Raw genomic sequence first — 24,387 nt, forward strand, 5'->3', positions numbered from 1 at the left:
GGGCGCAGGCGGGGCCGGGCGCAGGCGGGGCCGGGCGCAGGCGGGACACGCCCCCGGGGCGGAGCACCCCGGCCCCGCCTATGGCCGCGCTCACGGGCACTGCGAGCCCGCCCTCGCGCCTGCCCACGCCCGCGCCGCTGGGCGAGTCGCGCCGGAAGCGGAGGTGACGCGTCCGGATGTAGTTCGGGGGAGCCGGAGGGGCTGGGGCTGGGTTACCGGGATGTTCCGCTCCGGTAGGACGGGGCGGGCCGGGGGCACCGAGCCTGGCGGTACCGGGCTGGGAGTAGGGATGGGGACGGAGATGCGGGGGTTACCAGCGGCTGGAGCGGGCCGGGGGTGGCGACCGGGGCCTCTCGGCTGCGGGGGAGCCGCGGTTGGCGAGGCGGGGCGGGCCGGCCCGGGGCGTCTCGGAGCGCCACGGTAATGTGGGCTGCGCTCTCTCCGCAGCTGTGGACATCCAGCCCGCCTGCCTCGGGCTGTACTGCGGCAGGACCGTCCTGTCGGTCAACGGCTCCGTGGAGACCTACGGGGACTGCGGGGTAAGTACGGCGCGGGCAAGGCTCGGCCTGGGGAGGGGGCATGGCCCCGGTCCCTCCCGGTAAGCAGCGCCGCAGCCCAGCTCCGAGATGCCTTGGGGATCACGTGAGGATGAGGGCTCCAAAGGGTGGCCGGAGCTCCCTTACCAAAAGCAGGAGCTGCTCAGTGAAATGAGCTGAGCGGAGGGGCAGTGAAGGCTAGAAGAGAACAGGATGGTGTGGAGAGCTGTGCTGGAATCACTCTGCCCACTGACTTTTTTGGAGTATTAAGGGAGAGCAAGATCCAGGGAGGCTGGGATGTATGGGGAGCAAGATACTCTTGGGGGCAGTGGCAGTGAGCTGCCTGATGGGTGAGGTTAGCGATGAAAGGGAGGAGGTGTGACAGCAGGTGAGGAAAACAAAGTCTTGACTGAAGCCTTTTAAACATATTTTACATTTGTTTATATTAAAAAGCAAGAGCCAGAGGGAGCAAGCTGTACGCTCAGAAGTTGCTGAGGTCAATGTTTCATATCTTAAAAAATCTGATGCGTTTCTTGCCCCAGCACTACTTCAAGCTGTTTTTCCAGGAACTGCAGTGACTTGTTATTGGTACTCAGATGCTTTGTCTCTCCTTTTTGTAGGTATGCCCTAGAGGTCAAAGAACTGATGACAACAAAATTTGCAGGGAATGTATGGGATCTCCGGACCGCTATGACTGGCTGTACCTTGGCTTCATGGCCATGCTTCCCCTGGTTTTACACTGGTTCTTTATTGAATGGTACTCAGGAAAAAAGAGGTGTGTATACCCCTTCTTCAGATAAGTTATTTAAAAATGGAAATCTTGTATCCAGATCTCGTGAGTGATCAATCTGAGATGCTGAATTGAACTGTCCACTTTATGCAGTTGGTTGAGCTGATACAGTAGCCCATAAGCTTTGGGCAGCTGGGGTTGGGGGGTGGGGGGGCGTGGTTTAGTTACAAATCTAAGAGTCTTGCAGGTTCTTCTTGCCAGTCACTACTCTCAGGGCATGGTCTGTATCTCTTTAACATGGTGGTGCCCAGCCCATCAGGCAAGTTGGGCTGGATTCCGTTCCCCAGTAGCAGGCAGGAGCAGTGCCTTGTGTCATCCCCTCTCTCCCAGGCCAGACTTAACACCTGCAGAGAGGCCCCAGCCACTAGTGCTACGCACCTGCAATGAGAGAATGGGTTTGAGTTTTCTCTTCAGGAATATGTATATGGGGTTTGGGTCCTGACAGCATAGCTGATGTAACCTTTATGTCAGCATGGTGCATCAAGGAAGTTCTGTAAAAAGGGGTTTGAAACCACAGCTGCATGTAGCCATTAGGTGTTAGACTGGACCTGTTAAGAAGCACTGACTCTGGAGTGTACTAAACACTGAAAACATAGAGGACAGAGAGAGTTTAATATATTAATGTATACTGTCTTTAACAAGGGCTTGCAGCTTTGAAAATTTTGTTTATATCATACGTAATATTATCCCTTCTGAGATGTGTGGTGTCTTATCATCACTGCTGCTTTCTTTGAAACTGCAACAGCCTGAGTGGTGTTGTCCCTCACCTGACAGGATGTTTATGCTACAGCAAGCTTTCATTTAAGAAGCTGGGATGTTGTTCAATCAAATTTTACACACTACATCATCTGAGATAGTAAATGAGTTTTCACATTCAGCTTCAAATACTTTTTATTCAAGCAGAGTTGTCATAACCTTGGTCACAGTGATTATTAACTCTGTAAAGGTTCTGTACTGCATGGCTCTCCACTTTTCAGTGGGCATTTGGATTTCCTATAGTGTCAGCAAAATAGTAGTAAATCTCTCTCCTTCCACAGTTCCAGCGCGTTGTTGCAGCATGTCACCGCCTTGTTTGAGTGCAGCATTGCAGCAATTGTTACCCTGCTTGTCAGCGACCCTGTCGGCTCTCTGCGTATCCGCTCCTGCAAGGTGAAGAAGCTTTCGGATTGGTACACGATGCTTTACAACCCAAGTCCTGACTACATCACCACAGTGCACTGCACCCATGAAGCGGTCTACCCCCTGTGAGTGTAAAGGCTTTCGTACTCCTGTCTGCCCCTTCCTTTTGCACAAGTGTGTTTCTGGCTGTGCCTCTTCTCAAAGCTGCAAAAACAGTTCAGGTATAACTCGGACCAATGAGTATCAATCCCCTGAAGTCTTTCAGGCATTGAGTTGTTTTATGCATGAAACACTTAGCAACACCTAATCACTTTCTGAGTCCCCAAAGAAGGTGGCATAGTCCAGGCTATTTAGCTGTGAAGCATAAGACCTTTTTTTTTTTTTTTTTTTTTTTCCTCCCATTGCTTCATCTTGACCATTTCCTCTAGGAAAATTGAGCCCATCATTCTGTGTTTACATCCTTTGTAAATTCTTTAGACTTGATGACTATAACCCCAAATTCCCTGGTTCTGAATTGAGTCTGCAGGGCAAAACTGCAAATTTTAAGGATTTTTTGGTTTTCCTTTTTTTTTTTTCAGGTACACCATTGTGTTCATATATTACGCCTTCTGTCTTGTGTTAATGATGCTACTTCGGCCTCTTCTGGTTAAGAAAATTGCCTGTGGTTTAGGAAAGTCTGATCGATTTAAAAGCATTTATGCAGCACTCTACTTCTTCCCTATCCTCACCGTGCTTCAGGCTGTTGGCGGAGGCCTGCTCTGTGAGTTCTAACAATGCTAATAAACATACCTATAAGCACACACTAATACGTGACTTACGGGAGGGAAGGGACATGTTACTCGCTTTGAGAATAAGGACATTGTTTAAGGTTATTGCGAGGGGTCTCACCTGAAAAGGTTGCTCATTCGCAGCCCTGTCCTAACCAGGCTCCTGACTAACACTGCTTTGCCTCTGCCAGTGCTGCTAGAGACTGTCCCTTTCCCAGAAAGGGAACAGAGGCGGGATGAGAGGAAATTACTTCAGAGGGAGTCTGTTCTACTTTCTGCTAAGGTAGAGTTTGCCTGATTTCAGAGATGGATTACAGGTTTGGGGAGATCTGCTGGTTTTTGTTTAGTTCCAGCATATTTGTCACATGAAGGGGACAAGTGCCACAAATTCCCACTCAGCCTGACTACTTTCCTCAAGTGATTTAAGTGTACAGTAACTCCACCTAGAAAAAGTTTGAAAACCTAAGACAGAAGTGTTAAATAGCTGTGCGTGGGTGACCCTTACTGCTGTGCATGTTTGGGATGATAAGAGCTGGGCTATAGTAGCTTAGTTTACCTCACACACATGGTTATATGTGGAAAAACTGCTGAAATGTGTATCATGCATTCTTTTTCCTGCTAATGTGTTCGATGTTTGCCTTTAGATTATGCCTTTCCATACATCATACTGGTGTTGTCTTTGGTTACACTGGCTGTGTACATGTCTGCTTCTGAAGTGGAGGTAGGTAAACATGTTCCCTGTGTTCAAACTTGTAATATAAAATACTTGAATGAGCAGAGACCGCTTTGTCTCTTGCCTTTTCTTAGCAGTGTATTCTGCATTTAAGCCCCTTCCTTTACAATTTCTCCTAGCTGGAGGAAGCTCCTGCGAGACTTCTCTCTTGTAGTGCACTGAGAAACTGTGTTACGTGCTGGAAAGGCTTAAACCCAGGAGGCTTCATAGTCTTTGTGTGCTACCTCGGGCACTAGGTAACAGGCTGAATGCTAACAGGGTACTGTGTTTATTTTGCAAGTCTTTCAAGGATCTTCTTGTCAGGAAGAAAAGGCTTGTCGTCCTCTTCAGTCACTGGTTACTTCATGCCTATGGAATCATCTCCATTTCCAAACTGGATAAGCTTGAGCAGGACCTGCCACTGCTTGCCTTGGTACCTGCACCTGCCCTTTTCTACTTACTGACAGCGAAGTACACTGAGCCATCGCGCATACTCTCAGAAGGTGGAAATGGACATTAAAAGGAGCCTGTGCCAACAATGCTGTCCTAACGGTCTGGATTAAGCAATTTTAGTGCTTGTTATGCTTTGGAAACTTCTGTTTTAAAAGAAGTTATTTATGTACAAGACTTCTAAGGTGAAACACCTCTAAGTGAGACTGTATAATATTAAAAAGCTGCACTTTGTATTCTTCATAAGTATCTGGAATAGATCAAAGGGAATGTCTTTGTATCTATTTATCACTGTGAATCTGTATAAAAAGCTTGTGCTACATTCTAGTACAGCGGTTTGCTTATATGTATTTATTTCCTAATACAATATTTTAGGTGTTTGAATAAAACAATAGAGCCTGGGTTTTGATAGACTTTCAAAAAAACAATTAGAGCAGAAATATACCACAGAGGCTGGTTTTTTCATCACATACCCTGTTCTAGCTGCCACAAGTGGAAAAAGACATTTGTCTTCCTTCCATCAAAAAATAAAACATGTTGAGCATGATTTCTCATGATGCTTTAGTCTGAGTGCTAGGTAGAAGGAAAGGAAATGCATTGTAGAGTTCTCTATAAAGTATAGTTTATGCTCTGCTGGCTTCATGTATGGAGACATGTTCCTGGAGATGATTAAACAGTAGTATCTTTCCTACTAAATCAATTTTCTATATATTTCCATCTAAGATCAGACTAAAGATTTTCTTTTCCTGGTAGTTGCCAGCAGACCACTTGCTGTGGGGGTAAGGCTGCGATGAATCGCTTAACTACAGTGGGTGAAGCCATCTCTGCACCTTTCAGCACGTCCTGTGAGGATGCTTTATGCCTGTTTCATTCGTTTATCAGCAGGACCAACAGCTCACGCCTCTCCCTGTGTGGCCATGGCAATACCCATACTACAGCAACAGCAGCAGAGCTGAGAGGAACAGCCCTTTGCAAGGTATCATGATAGGAACTAGTGGAATGACTGAAGTGCAAAACCATCACAGACTTAATAAAAGAGAACTGGAGATTCTTTATCTCCTTAAAGAGATAGATACTGTTATCTCTGCTCTACATTCATCAAAATCTCTATGTGAACACCTTGATAAAAATTGCTAAAAATTCTGAGGCTGTTCACAAGTGAGGTTTTGGCCTTCTTGAAGCCAAATATCCACCGGCAGACTCTAGTCTCTGTATTGTATAGGAAGATACCCAAAGCATGTATCCTGTGTATGCATCACCAGTAACTTAGTGTTACGGAGGGTCTAGAAGAAGCTGCATGCAGAGCAGTGCTGAAGGTCTGGCCACTGAGGGAAGAGTAATAGAAAGATCTCAGCTCAAACTCTTCCTGCGGTATGGATCATTGGCTGTAGCAGTGCAAATAACGGCGTGTATTTCTCCATTTAAGCGGGACAGTAATGCCTTTGTTATTCTGTTACTGCTAAACATTGCCCCTGCCAGCAGCTCAGGGGCTTTGAGGGGTGTCACCTGAATCAGGCTGCCTCGAGATGTCGCTCTCCCCTTTCTCCACAGAAGGTTTGATTTGGTCACATGTGATACGCCTTTCCTGATAACTTTTTTTTTTTTTTTTTTTAACTGTGAAATGCCAGTTGACAGGTTCACTGCTTCTCAAAATCATCTGCTAGGTCTTACATGCAGAATTAAGGTTTTATTTAGGGATTAAGGAAATAATTGATCTTCCTAAGGAAATCAAGTGCTGTCTATACTGCTATGTACAATATGTTATTTGCAGACACAATAATATAGAGGGCAGCTCCAAAACTATGGTTTTAAAACTCATGATAAAATACCATTTCCATAACTGACTGTATCATAGGCGTATTTTTTCTTTAAGATGCCCTAAACACAGTTTTGTGTCTACATGTGCCCAGCTGTCACATCAGTACAGGCATGGTGGGCGTGTGAGAAAAAAAAAAAAAAAGGATTTTCAAAGGCGCAGTACTAAGGGCTGTGCATTTTATGTGCATTTCCATGTATGGAGTATATGTATTAGGTTTAAATGTTGGGCTATTATCTTGTTTTTAAAACAAAAGTAACAACCACCACCAGGTAACATTAGCTGTAGTAAAGAGTACACCTTTTGCTAAGTCTAGCAAATCCCGTGTTAATTTTGAAGGCTGCAGAATGAGGGACTACTACAAGCAGAGCTTATAGGAAGGCAGTGCACCCCATGGACCTTGCATGGCATACCCAAACACTGACCTTCCTGCTGGGCTCCAGTGCTTTAGCCTTCAGCAAAACCTGGAATGTAAAATACAAATTAATAAAGTATTTTTATCATCCTCTCATTAGCATTAAAAAAAAAAAAAAGTAACAGCAGCCGAAGAGTTAGGTAGGTGCAGCTAGATAAAGACATGTGGTTTGGAATGACAAAGCAATGTTTTCATGTGATACCCTTGTGAAGAAACCCACCCTGCATGTCACACAGAAAATAATGACGGGCGCTGGCTTTCCGATGAAGCAGAATTCGCTTCTGCTGTATGTTCACCACCCTTACCCTCTCTGCCTGACTTCTTTCCAGGGACATTCCCTTCCTCTGTAAATTCATTATTCCTCTTCCTGGTTTCTTGTCATGTCACCCAAACCCAATGATTTCCACGTAGCCGTATGCCATAGCTTTTCAGCTTTAATATGTATAAACCCAACATTTTATAACAAGACAATTGTCAAACAGTGAGCAGACCTGTGACTACAAATGAGATCTCTGCAAACCAACAAGTAAAGCAGATACCTATAGGGTTTGAGTTAAAAGGAAGCTTTGAAACAAGTAATCTGTATGTGCCTAGGACCCCTGTGTAATATCACCCCTCCCCAAGACAAGAGTATAGAATGTTGTTCGTTTGAATGGAAACAGCAGTACAAATTGCCTACATGTAAAATTCTAATTTTACATAAACATTAACTAACCATATCATCCCCACAGCAATAACCATGCAACCACAAGCTGCAGGAGTTGGGGGTCTGTTAGTTTTATTTATCCTTTGTGGAAAAGCACATATTTCTGGAAAGATCAGCAATGCTCAGGCTATTTTACATCTTCCTCACTGTTATCACAACACTTTAGAAAGTGGAAGTTAAAGATGGTAATATCCTGGCTGTGTTATAAAGCATTCCTAGTTCTTCTAATAAATGTACCACTAGGTCTCGATCTTCAGCAGGGTGATCAGGTACAGCACAGCTGTACTACTTCTGTTTTATCACAAACTGCTAAAGCATTAGCATATTCTGGGATTTAAAAAAAAGAAAATGTTTAGTGTATCTTATCCATTCTAGATTTTTTCGCAAACAGAGAATCCAAACCTTCCAGATTATGTTGTAGCCTGCTATTAATATCCCCAATCTTTTCCTCTCGTTGTCGAATTTTTGTTGTTAGAGCTATCACTGCATTCAGTATTTCCTGCTCATTCTCCAGAAATTCCTGTAAAGACAGAGTAGAATTTTTTTTTCTTAAAAGGAAAACAAAAAACCCTCACGAAATCTTAAGAAACTTGTTTTATCTTGTTTTCCCACAGCTTGACTGGCTGCCAGAGCTGTAGCTCTGCAGGAAGTTTTTCATTAATTGCACAATCATTGCATAAAAAAGGCAAAGTTTGCCTTTCTACTGAAATAACTGGTGTAAAAATTTCTTACACGATAGTTTGGTTTAATTCCTGTTCAAAGTGAAGGCCATCTTCCACTGGAAAAATATTACAAGGCTGATAAGCTCAATTTAGAACAGCAAGAATATTATTAGGTAGAGGTTTAAGAAAGGCTTGAATATAAGACCAGCAAAAGGAACAAGAAAAATTATTTATATAGCCATGACTTTATACAATGCTGGAAAATACATGATTATTACCTTACCCCGTGTGACTTCAAGGATTGTAGTGCCTTATTTGCAAAATGCAATTTTAGTTTTTACATGGTAAGTGAACTATATTTATGCAAACAAGCACAATAGAAAACTAAAATTCACCTTTTGAGGAAAGCTCTCCTCTGACCATCCTTCCAGAAGATCTACAACAGAGTTAACAGTTAAAATGTGGTGGATTGCTGTGCCAAAAAATCATAAGGACTGAAAGATGTTTTTTTAAAAAAGTAACTTTTTTTTGTTTTGGAGTAGTTATTAACATGTTACTATGGAGCTTTGTTAGGTCATTCAGGATTTTGCCTGTTGCTTCTTGTCGTTTTCTGCTTCAGAATTCATTGCAAAAATATCTTCTTTTATCTGCACATTGCACTGTGAAAAAGAATTACAAATTAATACTTGCCACAGTTTTCAAAATGATTTCCAAACAGTTTCACTGTTTCTAAAAGAATAAACTGAGTTTTAGCTTATGGAAATACAAAGGTTAATGAATTTCTCTGGACATGCTGTCTTTCAACAACAGCATCCATTTCATCTTGTTGAACAAATTTTAACAGTTGCCAAAACCAACACAAGCCAGCTATGTCTGTGCTACCAAATGAAATGGATGAGGATGCTGAGAACAGCCAGAGCAGCACACGTCACGCGCAAACAAGGAAACCCTTCCTCACTCGCTCCCCAGAACAGGATGGGCTCATTCCATGGGATCAGCTGTATGAGTACCCAGCTTGTACTGTCCCATGTTTGGCTGAAATGCATGAAGACAGCCCAGGTCAGGCGCCATAAAAAGCATTTGTGCAATACAGGCATCAGCAAAATCAGAGCTTCTTGGCTTCTGCTAGTGCATTGAACATAAGGGGAAGTATCTTTGTAGCCTAATCAAGAGCTTTCTTCCCGAAACAAGCCTTTGTTTCCATAAGGTATAATCGGATAACGCTGCAGAGTAGCTGGTACCTAGCACCTGCGGCGCTAGCGTGGGCAGATTCAGGCAGCTGCCCTTGCAGCAGTAGAGCTCGGTGCTTGCAGGCAGCAAACCGTGCAAAACACTTTTACTTCATGTGTTCTACAGGGAAGGATATTCTACTATGCTGATAGCCTAGGGACCAAAAGGTGTACAAAATATTTTCAAAAGCCTATATTCCAAACTGCACAGGCCTATTCTGCATCGCACGTTCATCTCAGCCCCCTTCACGTGGCAGGAAGGCCTTTTTCTACAACCCCCGACAGAATGGAGCAGATACATGATATCAATTATTCCTCAGGGAGGTGTCTTGCCCTCGGGTATTCCTCTTTGTTTCCTTCCAAATTAAACACAGCCCCACACATTCATTTAAAAGGCCAGGTTTGCCTTGTGCTGTTTATGTTACATCATGTTCCACAACTAGTTCTCTGTGAGACAAAGAAACGAACAGGGAGAACATCATACTGAAAAGGAACACTGTCAAGCTCCAATATACTCGCTAACTTGAATCTGCAGTTCACTGTGTTCCACAATGGTGGAAACTGCAGAAGGAAGTTCTAAGTTACTTCCATGTCCTCCTTGAGCTTCTCAGTAGTCCTGACTGACTGCTGAATGGCTCTTTTGACTTTTACCTCTTGATCTTTCTTTTCTACAAAGCAGAGAAAGGGTTTTTAGGTAGCGTAATGACTGAACATTAGAGTTAAGCTGTTATAAATAAAACTAGGTTGTACCAGTAAGTGACCTGTTTAACTGGTTAGGCATTTTTTACAAAATGCTTTATATATGTGTTATGGCCGTGTCTATAGATTACAGTTGTTGCAAAGAGCTTGATTTATACGTGTTTCATAGTTCACCTAAGCCATACGCAGACAACGGGGTATGGCACGCCATTTTTGGAAACAACAAGAGAAAGCCCCACTATACAGTGGAGCTACTTAATACTTACCCAACAATAATTTCCTCAGTTCTTCATATTTTTTATATTTCTCTTCTGTTTCTCTCTGGGTTTCTTCCAAGGTTAGCCTGCTTATGTTTAATTCTTGTTCTTTTTAAAGTAGATCTTCAGTTGCAGTTTTGATGTTATTCTTGAATGAAACAAAATATTAATCAATAATCTATATGAGAAGCATTTAATGCATTAATAATTCAACATATCCAGAGGGAAGAAAAAAAAAACCAAAGAGAGAAAAGAATGCTGCAAGTGATCCCAAGAGATCATCTTAGTCCATCTCTCTGCTCTACAGCAGAATCAATTAGACCTAAGTACATGCCAGATGTTTGATTTGTCCTTAAAAACCCTAGTGGTAGAAATACCGTGTCTCAGACAACCGATTCCAGGGTTTTACTCTCTGTGCTGTCAATGCTTTCTTAGGGCCTATTTTTTTCTTAAATCTGTTCTGTTCCCTGTTATTTGTCTCAACAGGTGGGCAAAGAGAAAAACTATCAGGTTGCTATGAATTCTTATTTATTTGGTAGTTACTGCCTTGTCTTCTCTTAGATTGACCTGTTTTAAATGGAAAAGATGCATATTTCTTTAACCTATTTTTGGTAATCTTTACTGAACTCCTCTTGGATCTCTAAATAATCTACAGCCTCCTTTAAATGAAGTGATCACAAACTCCAGCTGTGTCCTATCAAAACCAGCTAGAATAAAGAACATGCACCGTAAGCCTTGCCAGACTATCTCCCCAGACTGGTTGAACAGTTGTCTTCTTCATTACTACTAATCTTTATTGACTTATGTTCACCTTTTCTGCTATAGATCTATTTATCACTGCCTAAATATCTTCCTCATGATGTACAGACAACTGTTTCTACCTAAACACAAAAATGTGGATTTTTTTAGTATTATGACCTTTCCCCTGCCCCCAAATTACTTCTCCAACTTGCCAAAATAATTCTGAACTCCAGTTCTGCCCCGCACAGGGTGCTCCCACTCTTACCGCGTTGGTCATCTGCAGCTATGATAGGCATTCGCTCTATCCTATTACCTGAGTCATTCAGGAAAAAATAGATTAATTCCAGTATGCAGAAGCAGACTTCCTGCAAACTAACAGGGACCATTATTCTATTTTGTCAGTAAAGCACGGGTAACTATTACCTAGGATGATTTTTTCCAACTGTGTTTTTGTACCTGGGATTCTTCAGCCTGGCAAAGAGACAATTGAAGGGACATACAATAAAGGTGTGTAAAAATCACACACCTTTGCTGGAGAAGATGAGAAGACAACAATTATTCACTGTTTCTCATAATGCAAGAGCTGCAGGATGCCAATAAACTTTTGAGACCACAGGTTTAAAACAAAAGAAGATTATTTTCCTTATTAAATAAATAATGTTATAGGTTGTTATGGAGGATAAATGTATATATGTGAGCTAAAAGAATCAATCGGTGATAGAAGAATATTGCACTGAAGATCCAGCATAGCATAAAATTCCATAAAGCTATTAAATGTATATAGCATCTCCATCCAAAGAAGTTCCTGAGATTTCATTTGTCATGGACATTGACTGTTGTCCCATTACTTCTCCAAGCAGGACTATTGATCACTGCAGAAGACAAGATCCTGGTAGGACCACCATTGTGTCTTGCCCTGTACGGCTATTTTGGGAACTGAAGTCGATTTGAGTTTCACTCACCTATTCTTGATGTGCACTTAAATATAATCATGAATAGCTCTGAAATGTCTCCAGGCACTTAAATACCTGAAGGAATTCATTAGACTCAGATAGTCTGAAGGCTTTGAGTTTTCTAGGTATGTTTGCTAACTGGTTCCTTCCCTGTCCTTGCCCAAGGTGTTACTTCTCTGATGGCATTAGTACATTAGGCATTTGATTCTACTGACCCATCAGTGAGGCAAAACAAACATTTCTTTGTCTTACCACAAATATGGAGTGCTTTCACATTATTCCACATGTCCTTTCCTATCAGCATGTCATTCTGTGGCTTGACCCATCTCATATTGTTGCTCCTAAGCATATTTTTTCAACCATACTAGTATTTGTTTAACACAAATGTAACTACAATGCTCCTGGATCCGAGCTGTGCATCCCTCTCTAAAAGGGCTGCACAGACTTACCAGTCTGGGAATCTTTGCACTCTGTAACATCAACATGGGGAAGAGCAACTATTAGCTCTTAAAGACTAAGCAGATCATCACCTAAATACCTTTACTAATCTTTCTCTGTCTCATTCCTTAGCTTTATGAAATCTGACCTTTGGTTTTAGAGCTCAAAAAAAGTCTAATTCTACATGTGTGCATCTCTCAGCATAGTGGAATCTCATCTTGGTTAGCGTCAAAGAAACACAAGGCACGAGTTAAATGACTTTTCAGTGGACAAATACATCTCTGCTCTTTTGCTGCAACAGGTAAAAAACACAGAAAGGGAGAACAGGAACAACCCATGTGGGCTGGGAGACTTGAAGAACGATATTAAGAGAAAGACAAGACGATGCCCAGGAAATAAAGCCAAATAAATGATACTGAGCCCAAGATATGAAGTAACACCAGGACTCTGAACTCACTTATTTACAGGAGATTAACATCAAATGTTGCATTACATGTTTTTGTTCGCTCTGGGACTCTGAAGTCAGGTAAGTCGTATCCACTTCTGTGATTAATGACTAGAAATATCAGAAAACCTCAAAGTATAGATATTTGGGTATGCTCATGAGCTGTAGTCTTTTTTTTTTTCTTTTTTTTCTTTTTTTTTTTTTTCTTTAGGACTGTAGCAGAAGCTTGAGCAAAAAGAATGAGAAAACTGGAAAATATGGAGAACAGATGAAATGGCTCCCTCGGCAGAAACAGGTACGTGAAGAAGGCAGAGAAAGAAAGGTGATCTGAGTCTCCTTTCTACAGACTCCTTTGATATCATCCATCAACATGATGCTCCAAACAGGGCAGAATGAACCTGATCTGACATGACTCTTAGGAATCTATTCCCCTTACACAGATCACCTCCATGAGACAGCATTCAGACAGAATCATTTTGTAGATGAACGTAGGTGAGAGCAAGTACGAGAAAATGCTGAAAGCTCCAACAGAAAAATGGGAAAGAAAACAAAGCAACTTCAATTGTTTCATCAAAAAGGTAGGAAATGAAAGCAAAGTAGGAAAAAAATTAAAAAAGGAGAAATAGTTAAAGTGTGTCACTGAATGAAAATAAACAGAATAACTTTTTCAACCTGGCTCTGTCCAGGTCAGGCCACAAAGGGCAACCTCTGATAACAGTTTCGTCAGCATTATATCAGATGAGGGAAAAACTCTTCTAGTATGGATCATATTAAAGAAAAAACAGAGAGAGTATAAAGGTATATTTAGCATCTCTTTTGTATATACTGCATAGTTTAGCTGCCAGAAAGAATATGAGAATGAATCCAGCACAACTGGTTACTTAGCAGTCACAGTCTCAGCCCTGATTTTTAGGGAAGCTTGGGCAGTTACATGGCTATAACTCTCTTGCATGATACTGGAGCATAACCTGTCCACCAGCAAAATGAGAAAGATCCTCAATGCCTTCTGTAAATCTGCCTTTCTAAGGTCAGACATACAAAGAGGGTATTTTCTACACTCCTGGCATCTGATTTATCCTACCTCAAATCAGACTGTTGACCAAGGGTCAGACAGTTTCCCTGGGGACAGAGCACATGCTATATACCAAACACTGGAGAAGCACTCAAAATCTTTGAAAGCTCTGCATCGTTCATATTCAGCATTTCATTGTCCTACTTTCTTTGGGAAAGAAAGCTCATCAGTGTTTTAAAGAACACTGACACTATGTAGCCTTGGGTTATGTCTTGCACACCATAAGTCACTTCAATAGATTTAGAACACAGTAATACAGAGGAGACTGACCAGTGTCTAAAATCAAGCTGTCATATCTCCATGAACGTTGGCCTGTTTACCCAAAAATGATGAAACATTCTACATTAACAGGTTAGACATTGGGAGGCTCACTGCAAGGCTAAACAGAACATATCTCAGGACTGAATCTGGTCCTGCACATATTTTTACTTTAAAATGGGAAGCATCCTTTCTGAGAAGCACCTTCGCTGCATTCTTATCACATAGACACTCGTATATACATGGATATGTATGTACATGTACATATATGGTTGTGTACTGATTCCAGTGTCTCAAACTGAGGGTCTTAAGTCTTTTTGAGCATTAAAAAAACCCCACCCACCAAACCCCCAAAACCCACCAACCTGAAAAGCAGAGAATTTTCTTGAAACGATTACTGACAGATAGATCACATTTAAGCATAGCTCCAATGAGCATAGCCATAATGAGGTACAACAAATATCGCTAATTCAACCGTTAGAAATCTTCCCAAGGTTAATAAAAGAACAACAAAACTTATCTCCAGACATTTTATTTTCTTAGTAAAATACTCATTATAATTCTTGTAATCATTTTCCCCATTACTTGCTTCTTGACTCAGGACTTTGACTTGGTTTTCAGACTGAAAAAGCTCTTTCTCAAGGTTTTCCATCCCTTAATGGAAAGCAAAATGAAAGTCAGTGAGTAATTTCTGAAATATATACTATATGGACCACTCAGAAATAAGCATTTAGAGCAAAATGAGAGCAATCAGCATTCAAAACACATCTTCCAAGATAAATAATTGCTTTAAAATTGTTATTAATAGGAGTTAAGGTCAAATCACAGAATCATAGAATGGTTGAGGTTGGAAGGGGCCTCTAGAGGTCCAGCCCTCCTGCTCAGGTAGGGTCACTTAAAGCCAGTTGCCCAGGACCATGTCTGAATAATTTTTTAATATCTCCAAGAATGGAGATTCAGCTATTTATGAACTTTAGACCTGATAACATGTTTAATAACTTACAAAGAACTGGCCCTTGGAGGTAGGTTACTTAGGTACCAATTTACTCTGGTTATGTACAGCATGAACATATTGTAGCACTGGATATAACGGGTTATAATAATTGCTGTTTAACATACCTCCACAAGTAGTTCAGCATGCCTTTTTTTACCAGCCTCTATTCTTTCATCCACTTTTCTGTTTACATTCTCCTCCGCTGAGAAAAAGAGTTTTCTCTGCTTTGCTAAGTACAGTAATTTCTACTGAAGTATTACTCTGGTGACAGATACAGAAGCAGAAATAAGTTGAAACAGGGAGAAAAACAGATAAGGGAGACACAGCATTCCCAGAGGCACTGGAAGCCTAAGTTAAGAGATTGGAAGACTCAGACCTATCTCCTGTAACTTCAGGATTACAATCAAAGTGGTTCAGGTAGGAGTCTGGGATGCTGACAAAATCTAGGAAATGCAAAAAAAGACATTAAAACCTTTTGAAGTGCTGCTTTGTTTTTACTGAACATGGAGGAGGAGTCTTAAGATGATAGTCTCGTTTAAGTGCCTAAAATTAGTTAGTTTAAGTCTGGACCAAATAGTTAGTTTAATTTAGCTTAGCAAACTGGAAGGCTGAGAGGGACAAGATTTCACATTCATAAAACCCTAGTGTTTGTCAACTATGAAAAGGATAAAAGACAACACGGTTACAAAAGCAAGAAGGCATGCTTGTCTATTAGAAAATGGAGACTGGAACTCAGAAAAAATAATCTTAGTCATCAAAAGAATAAGATTTTAGAATGACATCTTAATGAGTGTAAGAGGGGAAAGCAACAGTGGGGTTTTGGACTGGGCAGGGTTGAACTGGAAGCCAGTATCAGATAGGTGGCAGACAGGGAAAGCCTGGTTGTCTTTTACCTTTGACTTTCCAGATTCTGAGCCTCCTTAAAACTGTCACGTTCACCAGCGTGGAGTTACTTAGACTGCTGAATGCATTCCCAGGCAGTGGAGCATAATACAGTCTCCTTTCTGTTTTTAGTTTCTACAACACTTTTCCAGTACAAACACTTTCATAATATCTGAACGGTCTTCTATGTTTCTTCCCTTTATATCACGGTTTGGATATACTAAATATCTATTGATCATCTTTTCTCTTTTTCAACTAGCCCTCCAACTGGTTCCACCAGAAGCATGTGCAGGACTGGGATCCAAGCCCGGTCTCGCTGACCTTTTTTAACATTCCCTACAACAAAGTCCTGATAAATAGATTGACTAGCACAGAGTAGCCAACTGTTCCATTAAGCTGGTAAAAACAGTCTATATGGGCCTTCTATTTTTTAAAGCGACTTTATAACTGAGGAACTAACAGTTAGTAATGTCAGTCAATTAGACATCATGCAAGCTTATTTTTCTTCTTCAAAGGTAGGGACTGCATTTCTCTGTAAATTGCCCTTACTTTGATCAATTACGAAATTGAATTTTGATCTTTGCACTAATGACCCAAAACAATTTTGTATATAACTTACCATTGAATTCAGACTTATCAAATGCTGTAGGTCCAAAATTTTTGTATGTAAGTTCCCAAATTCATGCTTTTTCTTGGAAGTTTTTGCCTCCTGAGTATCAAGGATTTTTTCCATCTCTGTCTTCTACATTAAAAGTAATACAATTAATTGGGCAATGTACTGTGCATTGTTTAAAAAATAATACTAAAACATCTGAAGCCTTCCAAAATAAAATAAGCACAAAATTTGCACTGGAAGAAAATAAATTTCTGCAAAAGCCTTAGTGATGTACCAAACAACAAAATTCTATAAGAAAAAGAAACAATAATTAATTAATATAACATGCAAATTAGGAACTGATCTGTCAAAATTTCATGTGATTTTATACCAGTGTAGGAACTTGATTAAACCATATTTTCTACTCTAAAGTTTTCTTTTATTCTGATCATCTGTTTTTATGTTATTGCTCAGAAGGGATATCAAATATACACAATGGCTATAAATATAATAGGGCAGAATATAAAAAACAGTAAAACCTTATCCCAGAGCCTGCTGGAAAACATAGGTACCTTTATTTTAAGCAGTTTGCCTGGAGGGGTTGAATTCCCAGTGCATAACTATTTGTCCCACAGTCAGTAAGAAGCACAAATACAGACATGACGTTCTGAGATGTGCTGCCAGAAAACAAATTTCATACACTATGCAATTTTGATGCGTGCATGTTTGTATGTGTGGACATATATGCATACATACCACACACACATAAGCGCAGAAGTCAAAACAGCATGTGTGCATCTATGTCAAGACAGTCACTTTTCTGTTTCTGCTGCCGTGGAGACATATGTTAGCTGCTTATAAGAAAGCAAGATATATCTGGAATAATTTCTAAGGTAATTTCATTTTTGGCACTATATAACTATCTGTAAAACCGTGAAGTACATTTCAAAACCTTTACCTTTTTATCGTATTCTTCTTTCTCTCTCTCGAGTTTACTCATTTTTTCAGCTGTTTTTTCTTCCAATTCTGCTAATGCTGCTTTCGCCCTGATTATGTCTCTTTCTGTATCTTTGTTTTATTACAAGTTTCAATTAAGAGAGCATTTGTGTTAACTTTTGTTGCCATCCTTTCATTCAGCAAGTCTACTCTTTCATGATAGCATCTCTGCAAGTATTCTTGTTCTTCACTGAAAAAAAAAAAGATGGTATTTCCTACTATTCATTCAGATCAAAGACTTGGTTCTGGTGGTCATTGAAATGAATACTTGCCTACCCATACGTTAGCAACTCAGTCTACTACAGCACTATACATACTATAAAGCATGACATGCGCCAGCACCTGTGATGAAGACCATCTAAGGCCTTGCATTCCAATGAAAGGGCTTTCAGTTATTTGTGTTATAACTTTTTCACAAGTTTTACTTTTTCTGATGTGATTATTTTCCACAAGTTTCATTAAAAATGGAAGGGCTGCTTGCAAGCACTGAAAGAACAAAGACAGCAGGCTTTCCCTAAGAAAATGCGTTGTGGTTTATTTTCGAACAACTCTAGCAGCATGGCAGAAGGTGGCAGTAACATGAAATCTGGCAGGGAAAAAACAAATATCTCCCAAGATCCTGTATCCTCTTAGGGTAACTCTTGAAGAGAAAGATGGATCTCTAGCACAGTTACTGAATCAGAGTTCCTTCCACAGTTCTTTTTTTAACTGAAAATTGTGATTTTTGTCTGTAGTAGTTCCTTAACGTGAATTGTTGAAAGAGAAAACTCTCCCTGCCAGTGTGAGAAGCAAAGCTGCAGACAGTTTTCTGTAAGCAATTTTATCAGGACGGCAGAGGGCAGGCAGCAGCAGGCAGGCTCTGGTGTTCAAGAGACAAGATCTTAAAAATCACACTTGCTCCTGCAGAAAAGAGTTGCCTAGGAACATTTGCAGCTAGCTGCAGGGGTGAGGGCCAAGCACTACTCTCCACGTTTTGATAAAATTTCAGTTCTTCTTAAGCATCTTGCCGGTATGGTTTTCCATGTTCAAATGAACGCATACCACAGCACAGTGTTCTGTCTTTCACAAAGGGTTTGCTTCTCAGCCAGTAATTCAATTTCATAAGCAATGCTTTTCAATGCAGACAGCAGCTGATTTATCTTTGCACTAGATTCACGTGCAGCAGTAATAAGAGCTAAAAAATAAATGCAAAACATACAGAAACCTCTTAGCTACAAAAAGGTATATATGAGATAATGCATAAAGGGATTGATCCATAATCTTTAGTTGACTGCTATTGATACTGTCACCTGGTAAGGGATAGCTGTGTTTCTAAGATACTAACTTCTCAGAAATCACATACTTTATTTCAGTAGCTTAGTCTTAACACATTTCCCCTGATTTACCACCATTTATCAACGAGAAGCAGCCTGCTGTGTACTCACAGAATGCTCTTTTTTGTACTATCTGTCTAAGAAATTCTCTAGACATATAGTGAACCGATAAAAATCACCCCTTTCCCCAGAAAAAGTCTTCTGCGCAACCAGCTCTGGCTGCCAGGGACAAGGAGCAGGATCACCTGGCTTGCAATTCAATATCATTTCTTCCAGAAGAGCCACCACTGCGTGAAAGCGAAGAGCCTACACGAAGAGGCACTGTGGATAAAGCTCCTCTGTGCAGGGGCGTTGTACTACAGCATCTTTTCAGCTTCTGAGGTAAGCCACATTAGTGCACATCCACCCATGCAAAAACACTTAGTGCAGAATGGGAACAGCTAGTATAAACAACTGGCTGCGCAGCAACCACGTGCTATAGGCAGAGAGAAGGTAAAGGCAGAAACTGGCTATAAGAAAGTAATCAACAAACATAGAATGTAGCTGGGTGTGTGTGTGTGGAAACACTATAAAAGCTCTGGTTGCTGTTTCATGATAAACCTAAGCTCACCTAACTCCACAGTACTCCAAAAGGCCACCCTGCCCTATTGCCGTGCTCCCTCCTGTGCCACCACTAACAATCATGCAGCCTCGTAGTTAGCCAGATGAAGAATTCCAACGCCCTTGCTTCTCACAAAAAGAAGAAATCCTAACATTCAGCTAGATAACTGCCTGACCGCTCTGCTTTGCGACTGCAGTGCAAATAGAAGGGCGGTAGCAGAATGCACCTCGGGTATCTTAAAAGTCAAGCCATACCTGAGGAAAAAAGAGAAATAGAGCTCAAACTTTATTTTCATCTAGGTCTACATTTGGGCTAAGGCTTTAGTCTCCCTTCATAGCCAGTGGAGAGAGAGAGGCACTTCCAGCTCATAATGTTTCTGACTTGCTTTAAACATCTGTTCTAGGATGAGACAGATCGTGCCTAGAAGTGCCTCTTCCTCTTCACCATCTAAAAGAGACAGTTGACAAACTTTTGGGTGGGGTTCCTCTGACCAAATGCAATGTCACATCACATAAGCGTTAACACTACTTCACAACAAGGGGACTCGCAGCACAGAGCACTCCAGTGCCTCTTCTTGAAGTATCAGCGAAAGGCTGTGGCATGGCTGGGACCAGAACTAAAAGCTGTAGTTCTCCTGTCATTCCTGTAATGCTTGTGTATGGTCTTCAGTGAAGATATCGCTCATTTACACTCTTACATGAAAGAATAATCCTTCACAGTATCATACATCAGCAAACACATCTTTCATTAATGAGTTGTTACTGAAACTGGTTTACCTTTAGCAGCAAGATTTCTTTTATAGAATACTTCAAATTATTTAAATGCATAGAAAATTCAATTCTCTTGTTTTTTCAGAGCTGATTAAGTCAGTACTACCTGTCATCTCTGCAATAATCTCTCCTGGAAAATTCTGCGTTCTGAAGTAAAGCTTGCTGGTTTTTATAGTCTCCTCTTCTGGGCATCCATGGGTATGCCTTCGAATTTCTTCCTGACAATTAAATACACAAGTGAGAACAAAGTAATAGAACAGATGAAAAAACACTTCTTCCTTGAGAGAACATTCTTTTTTTTTTTTTTTTTAGTTAGTTGATAATGGATATTTCGCATGCCTAGATAGATCATTCCCCTTGCTCATACTTGCTCTCTTTCTTTTACTCTTCAAAATAACAAGTAACTTGTTTTACACAAACCTAGATATCTCCAGGAACTGCTGGTTTCTGACTGTTAAGAATCTTCAGGAAGCTGTTGCCTAAATCTCTGCTGCAAGAGCTGTGCTGGCAGGGAAGATCTTAGCTGTCAGCTTCTGCAGTTGTGTGTGAAGGTGTTACTTAAGCAACATAAGAGCCTCACTTCCTGGTGGCCTGAAGCGATACTGAAGAAGGAAGGGCTCTAGCTGGCCTTGAGGCACAATAGAAAATCACCTGGTTCATGGTTAATGGTATGAGAAGGGTCACTTTTAGAGTGGCGGGGGAGCAAGAGAAAACAGATAGAGAAGCTCTCAAACAACTGAGCCCTCAAATTTGTATGAGAATTGTAGGTGGGTTGATAAAGCTCTGAATATCTGTCAGTTATTAAATGGATGTTGACTTTGGTGTCACAGCTTATGCAGAAAACCAGTCCTATCTTTCTCCTTCAGTTTTGCTAGCAGTTACAATCACCAGCTGAGACACTGTGAGAATAGATACTGTTGAATTTTACTGTCTACAGAGCGAATTCTATATGCACATATATAAATAACTCTCATTTCCTTGTGAAGATGAAATACTTCGAAATGCAAAATAAATGTGTAAAAGGTTTTAATTTCATATGAGTTACATCCTCAATTAGCTGAAGCAGTGAAAAAGAAAACAGCTTTTTACATAAAACACTCATAGACTAATGCAGAGCTGGTCTGAAATCGATGATTTAGAGGCCTGCTGAAGGAGAAATGAAAGTTTTACAGGATTTACACCTACCTAGACAAATGCATTATAGAGATACCTTTAAAATACCTTCTGCTTGAAGCCATTCTGGCTTTAATGGCTTCAGAGGTCTTACAGCAAAAGTTAGCTACATAGCTACATCCTCAGCTCCCAACTGCTGTAAGATCTCTTGCACATGCAATGCAACTGTTTCAAGGAAAGACAGGCTGTTTAAAAAAACCCCTTTGCACCTAGTCGTAGGGCAAACCACCTACCTGCTGAACTCTGTACCACCTGCAGAATGCGCTAATGTTAGTGGCTGTATCCTCACAGCAGCCCTGAGAGGGAAGCGTTATTTTTCTCTCTTGCACCAACAGCATTAAGGCTCTTAGAACATAAAAAGCTCTACACGAGCAGACCTTTGCCTTCAAGTGATTTTTGTGATGCTCCTACTAAATTGCTGTAGGTTCAGAGCTTACACCTCTTGCACAAAAGCAAACCATGACGACACCATAGAGTTATGGTTGAACAAAACTTCAGCCCTGAGTCCCAATTTTTTTCTGCTGAGCATAAGACCCTTCCTCTTTTTACTTTAAGACCCTTCCCCTTTTTACTTTGACAGAAGTCTGGGCATGCCTCAAATATCACTAGCCTCTAGTACAAATGGCATCTACTGTTCCCCCATTAAAACACCAGCAGGTGAGCTAGGGCTTGGATCAGCTGTGTGATCTGTATTAGTCAGGTTGGTTTGCTTTATTATAGCCAGACTTCTGCAGGCAGCAAAGTGCCTGCCAGCACCCACCAGCTTCACTCCAAACTGCCTCTCTCTCAAGACAGAATATAACTCACACAAGAGAACAGTTCTAATAGTACAACCATAAAATTATTTCATGGTTACCAAATCTTTTCCAAGTATTTGAAACTAAATATTGGATTTTTCTTACCAATTTCTTAATAGCAGCAATAGTATCTTCAAGACACTGCACAATTTCTCCACTGAATGCAGTCTTCATTTTTAAAGTTTTTCTAAATGAAAAATACAGTGAAATTAGAACATACAGTTTTTAAGCTTCAAATATTGTTCTATTGTTCTGCAAGAATTATTCTGAAGGGAAGGTTCTATTTTTAATTATTTGCTAAATATGTTTTCCATTATTCTAAAGTAGGTTAGCATCTTTCACGCTCCTCCTCCTCTTGGTGCACAGAAAAGGCAGATGCACCAGTGGCAGAGGAAGTCCACAGAACCTGGTAAAATTTACAGTCATAAAATTCTTCCAACTTCAATTCTGTAGAATCAATCTTTTAAAAGAATCATTGAGAGAAATTTACAGAGGTTATTAAACTGAAGTAAAAGCTGTGGATCAAAATAATTTCCCTTTAAGCAGGGTGTAGCTAATCTTTAGAGTTTTTCCAAGCAGTCACAGCTTCATTATGTCTCTTTCCAACCAAAAATACTAATCCGGATTCATCAAAGCCTGAAGTGAGATTTACGCTACTCCAGAAGTTACTCTTTGTATTGTAAAAATTAATTTAGCTTGAGCTGGAATAATAATTGCAAGGATTTGAATTCATCCAAAAGATTATTGTACCTGTTAACAGTGGCATGAAAATTTTTTATACCCTGATTTTGTAACAGAGACTAAATCCTTATAGGAGGGGGAAAAAGAAAATTCGTAATCCAAGCATAAGTAAATTTGTAGTGAAGACAAGGCACTCAGCCAGCTGAGAGCTCTGTTTTTAATTTGACCTGCTAACTTCTTTGAAAACTAGCAGCTGTCCCATTTAACTAGGATCTTTATCCAGAGTTGGTGGGAGCAAAGGCCAGGAGCAGCTACTACTTCTGCCCTACCTGTTCATCTTCAGGCCTGATGATGATGCTCACCTGCCCGTATGGCATTTGCTGTGAACCATCATCAGGAGAGACGTCAGAAAACAAGCCTATGTATGCAGCAACCAGCACAGTGGGTGGCATAAGAGCAGAACTTGCCCCAGCTTCACCAATTAGTAGTAATTTCAGACAGTTCTTTCTAATCATAGCAGTTTGGAATCACAGTCTTTTTACCACCTTAAAATCAACAGAACTATGAGCAATTTTTCTCAGGAACAACAATTTAAGGCATATTGTGCATAAATTAAACCCATGTTAAAATCCAAGTTCTGCTTGTGAAGCCTTTTTTCCAGTCCTTTAGGTCTTCCCTTTTCCAGACCCCCTCTTGATTTCTTTATATTGGTTTGATTTTCTCTCCTCTTTCCTATTTACATTTCCTCTCTCAAAATCTATATTTCTTAGATGAAACATCTCCTTCAGGAAAAAGTTGAGGTAAAACATTCAGATATATTCAATATCCTTCTATGCCTGTTATTAAATGAAAATTAAATGCCAAGTGTAAACTAACATTAGTGAAGTATAGGTTCCCCAAATACAGAGTTTTTATTTAAAAAATGAAAGAAAATCCCTCTGAGAAGTCTTGCCATTTTTTCATACATGCTGCTCTGAAATTCACCTGCTTCACTGCTAAAACTCTTCCAATTAAACCTTTAAGCCTTTTAAAAGTGGCATAAAAATCAAGGTGATACGCAGAGAATGTCAGCTATCCATTTGCCACCCCTCCTACCTCTGTCATTCAGTGCCACGGGCACAAACTTCTGGCTTCAGAACAGCATCAGCTCATCCTCCCTGCACAGCAGAGCATTACTTGCATACCACATTCTCAAAAACTATAGTCACTGCTTTGTCCCACCTGATAGCCCTTCTCAATGCCCCTGGCTCCTTTGGCAGAGGATGAACTGCATCCTGACAGTGGCTGGGAGGGCAGAGTACTGAGACCACAGACATTTACTTGTGAAGTATTTCCACATCATCTTAGATCTCATAATACAGCTTATGTCACCCCAAGCCATTTGTCTCCTCTGTGTATGCCTTTTTCTGATCTCTAGGTTACAAGCTGTTTGAGGGACATTATAATTGTACAGCCTTTGAAACCAAGCTGTTGAGATAATGCCCTGCAACCAACCCGAAAGGCAGCAGGGAAGCTCAGGC

General features: G+C 40.7%; 1 protein-coding gene and 1 long non-coding RNA gene across 2 annotated transcripts; both read left to right on the forward strand.

Annotated features, from left to right (window-relative positions):
- Positions 1-148: 148 nt before the first annotated feature.
- JKAMP (JNK1/MAPK8 associated membrane protein) lies at positions 149-4,704 on the forward strand. Its single transcript, XM_056347323.1, has 7 exons — positions 149-233; positions 448-539; positions 1,157-1,311; positions 2,364-2,570; positions 3,024-3,205; positions 3,857-3,933; positions 4,226-4,704. Exons 1-7 carry the CDS (start codon positions 221-223, stop codon positions 4,442-4,444), a joined length of 945 nt encoding a protein of 314 aa, XP_056203298.1. The 5' UTR covers positions 149-220; the 3' UTR covers positions 4,445-4,704.
- A 7,706-nt stretch (positions 4,705-12,410) lies between these two features.
- On the forward strand, positions 12,411-14,971 carry LOC130152970 (uncharacterized). The gene is made up of 3 exons (XR_008823165.1): positions 12,411-12,816; positions 12,947-13,030; positions 13,176-14,971. It is a non-coding gene; the product is annotated as an uncharacterized LOC130152970 (long non-coding RNA).
- Positions 14,972-24,387: the final 9,416 nt, after the last annotated feature.

This window comes from Falco biarmicus, chromosome 7 (assembly GCF_023638135.1).
Source record: "Falco biarmicus isolate bFalBia1 chromosome 7, bFalBia1.pri, whole genome shotgun sequence".
Classification (NCBI taxonomy): Eukaryota; Metazoa; Chordata; class Aves; order Falconiformes; family Falconidae; genus Falco; species Falco biarmicus.

Bases quoted from the DNA above. Each gene is read 5' to 3' on its own strand.
- JKAMP (XM_056347323.1), top strand. The intron at 1,312-2,363 runs GTGTGTATACCC...CTCCTTCCACAG, and splicing joins TGGTACTCAGGAAAAAAGAG to TTCCAGCGCGTTGTTGCAGC. The intron at 2,571-3,023 runs GTGAGTGTAAAG...TTTTTTTTTCAG, and splicing joins CATGAAGCGGTCTACCCCCT to GTACACCATTGTGTTCATAT.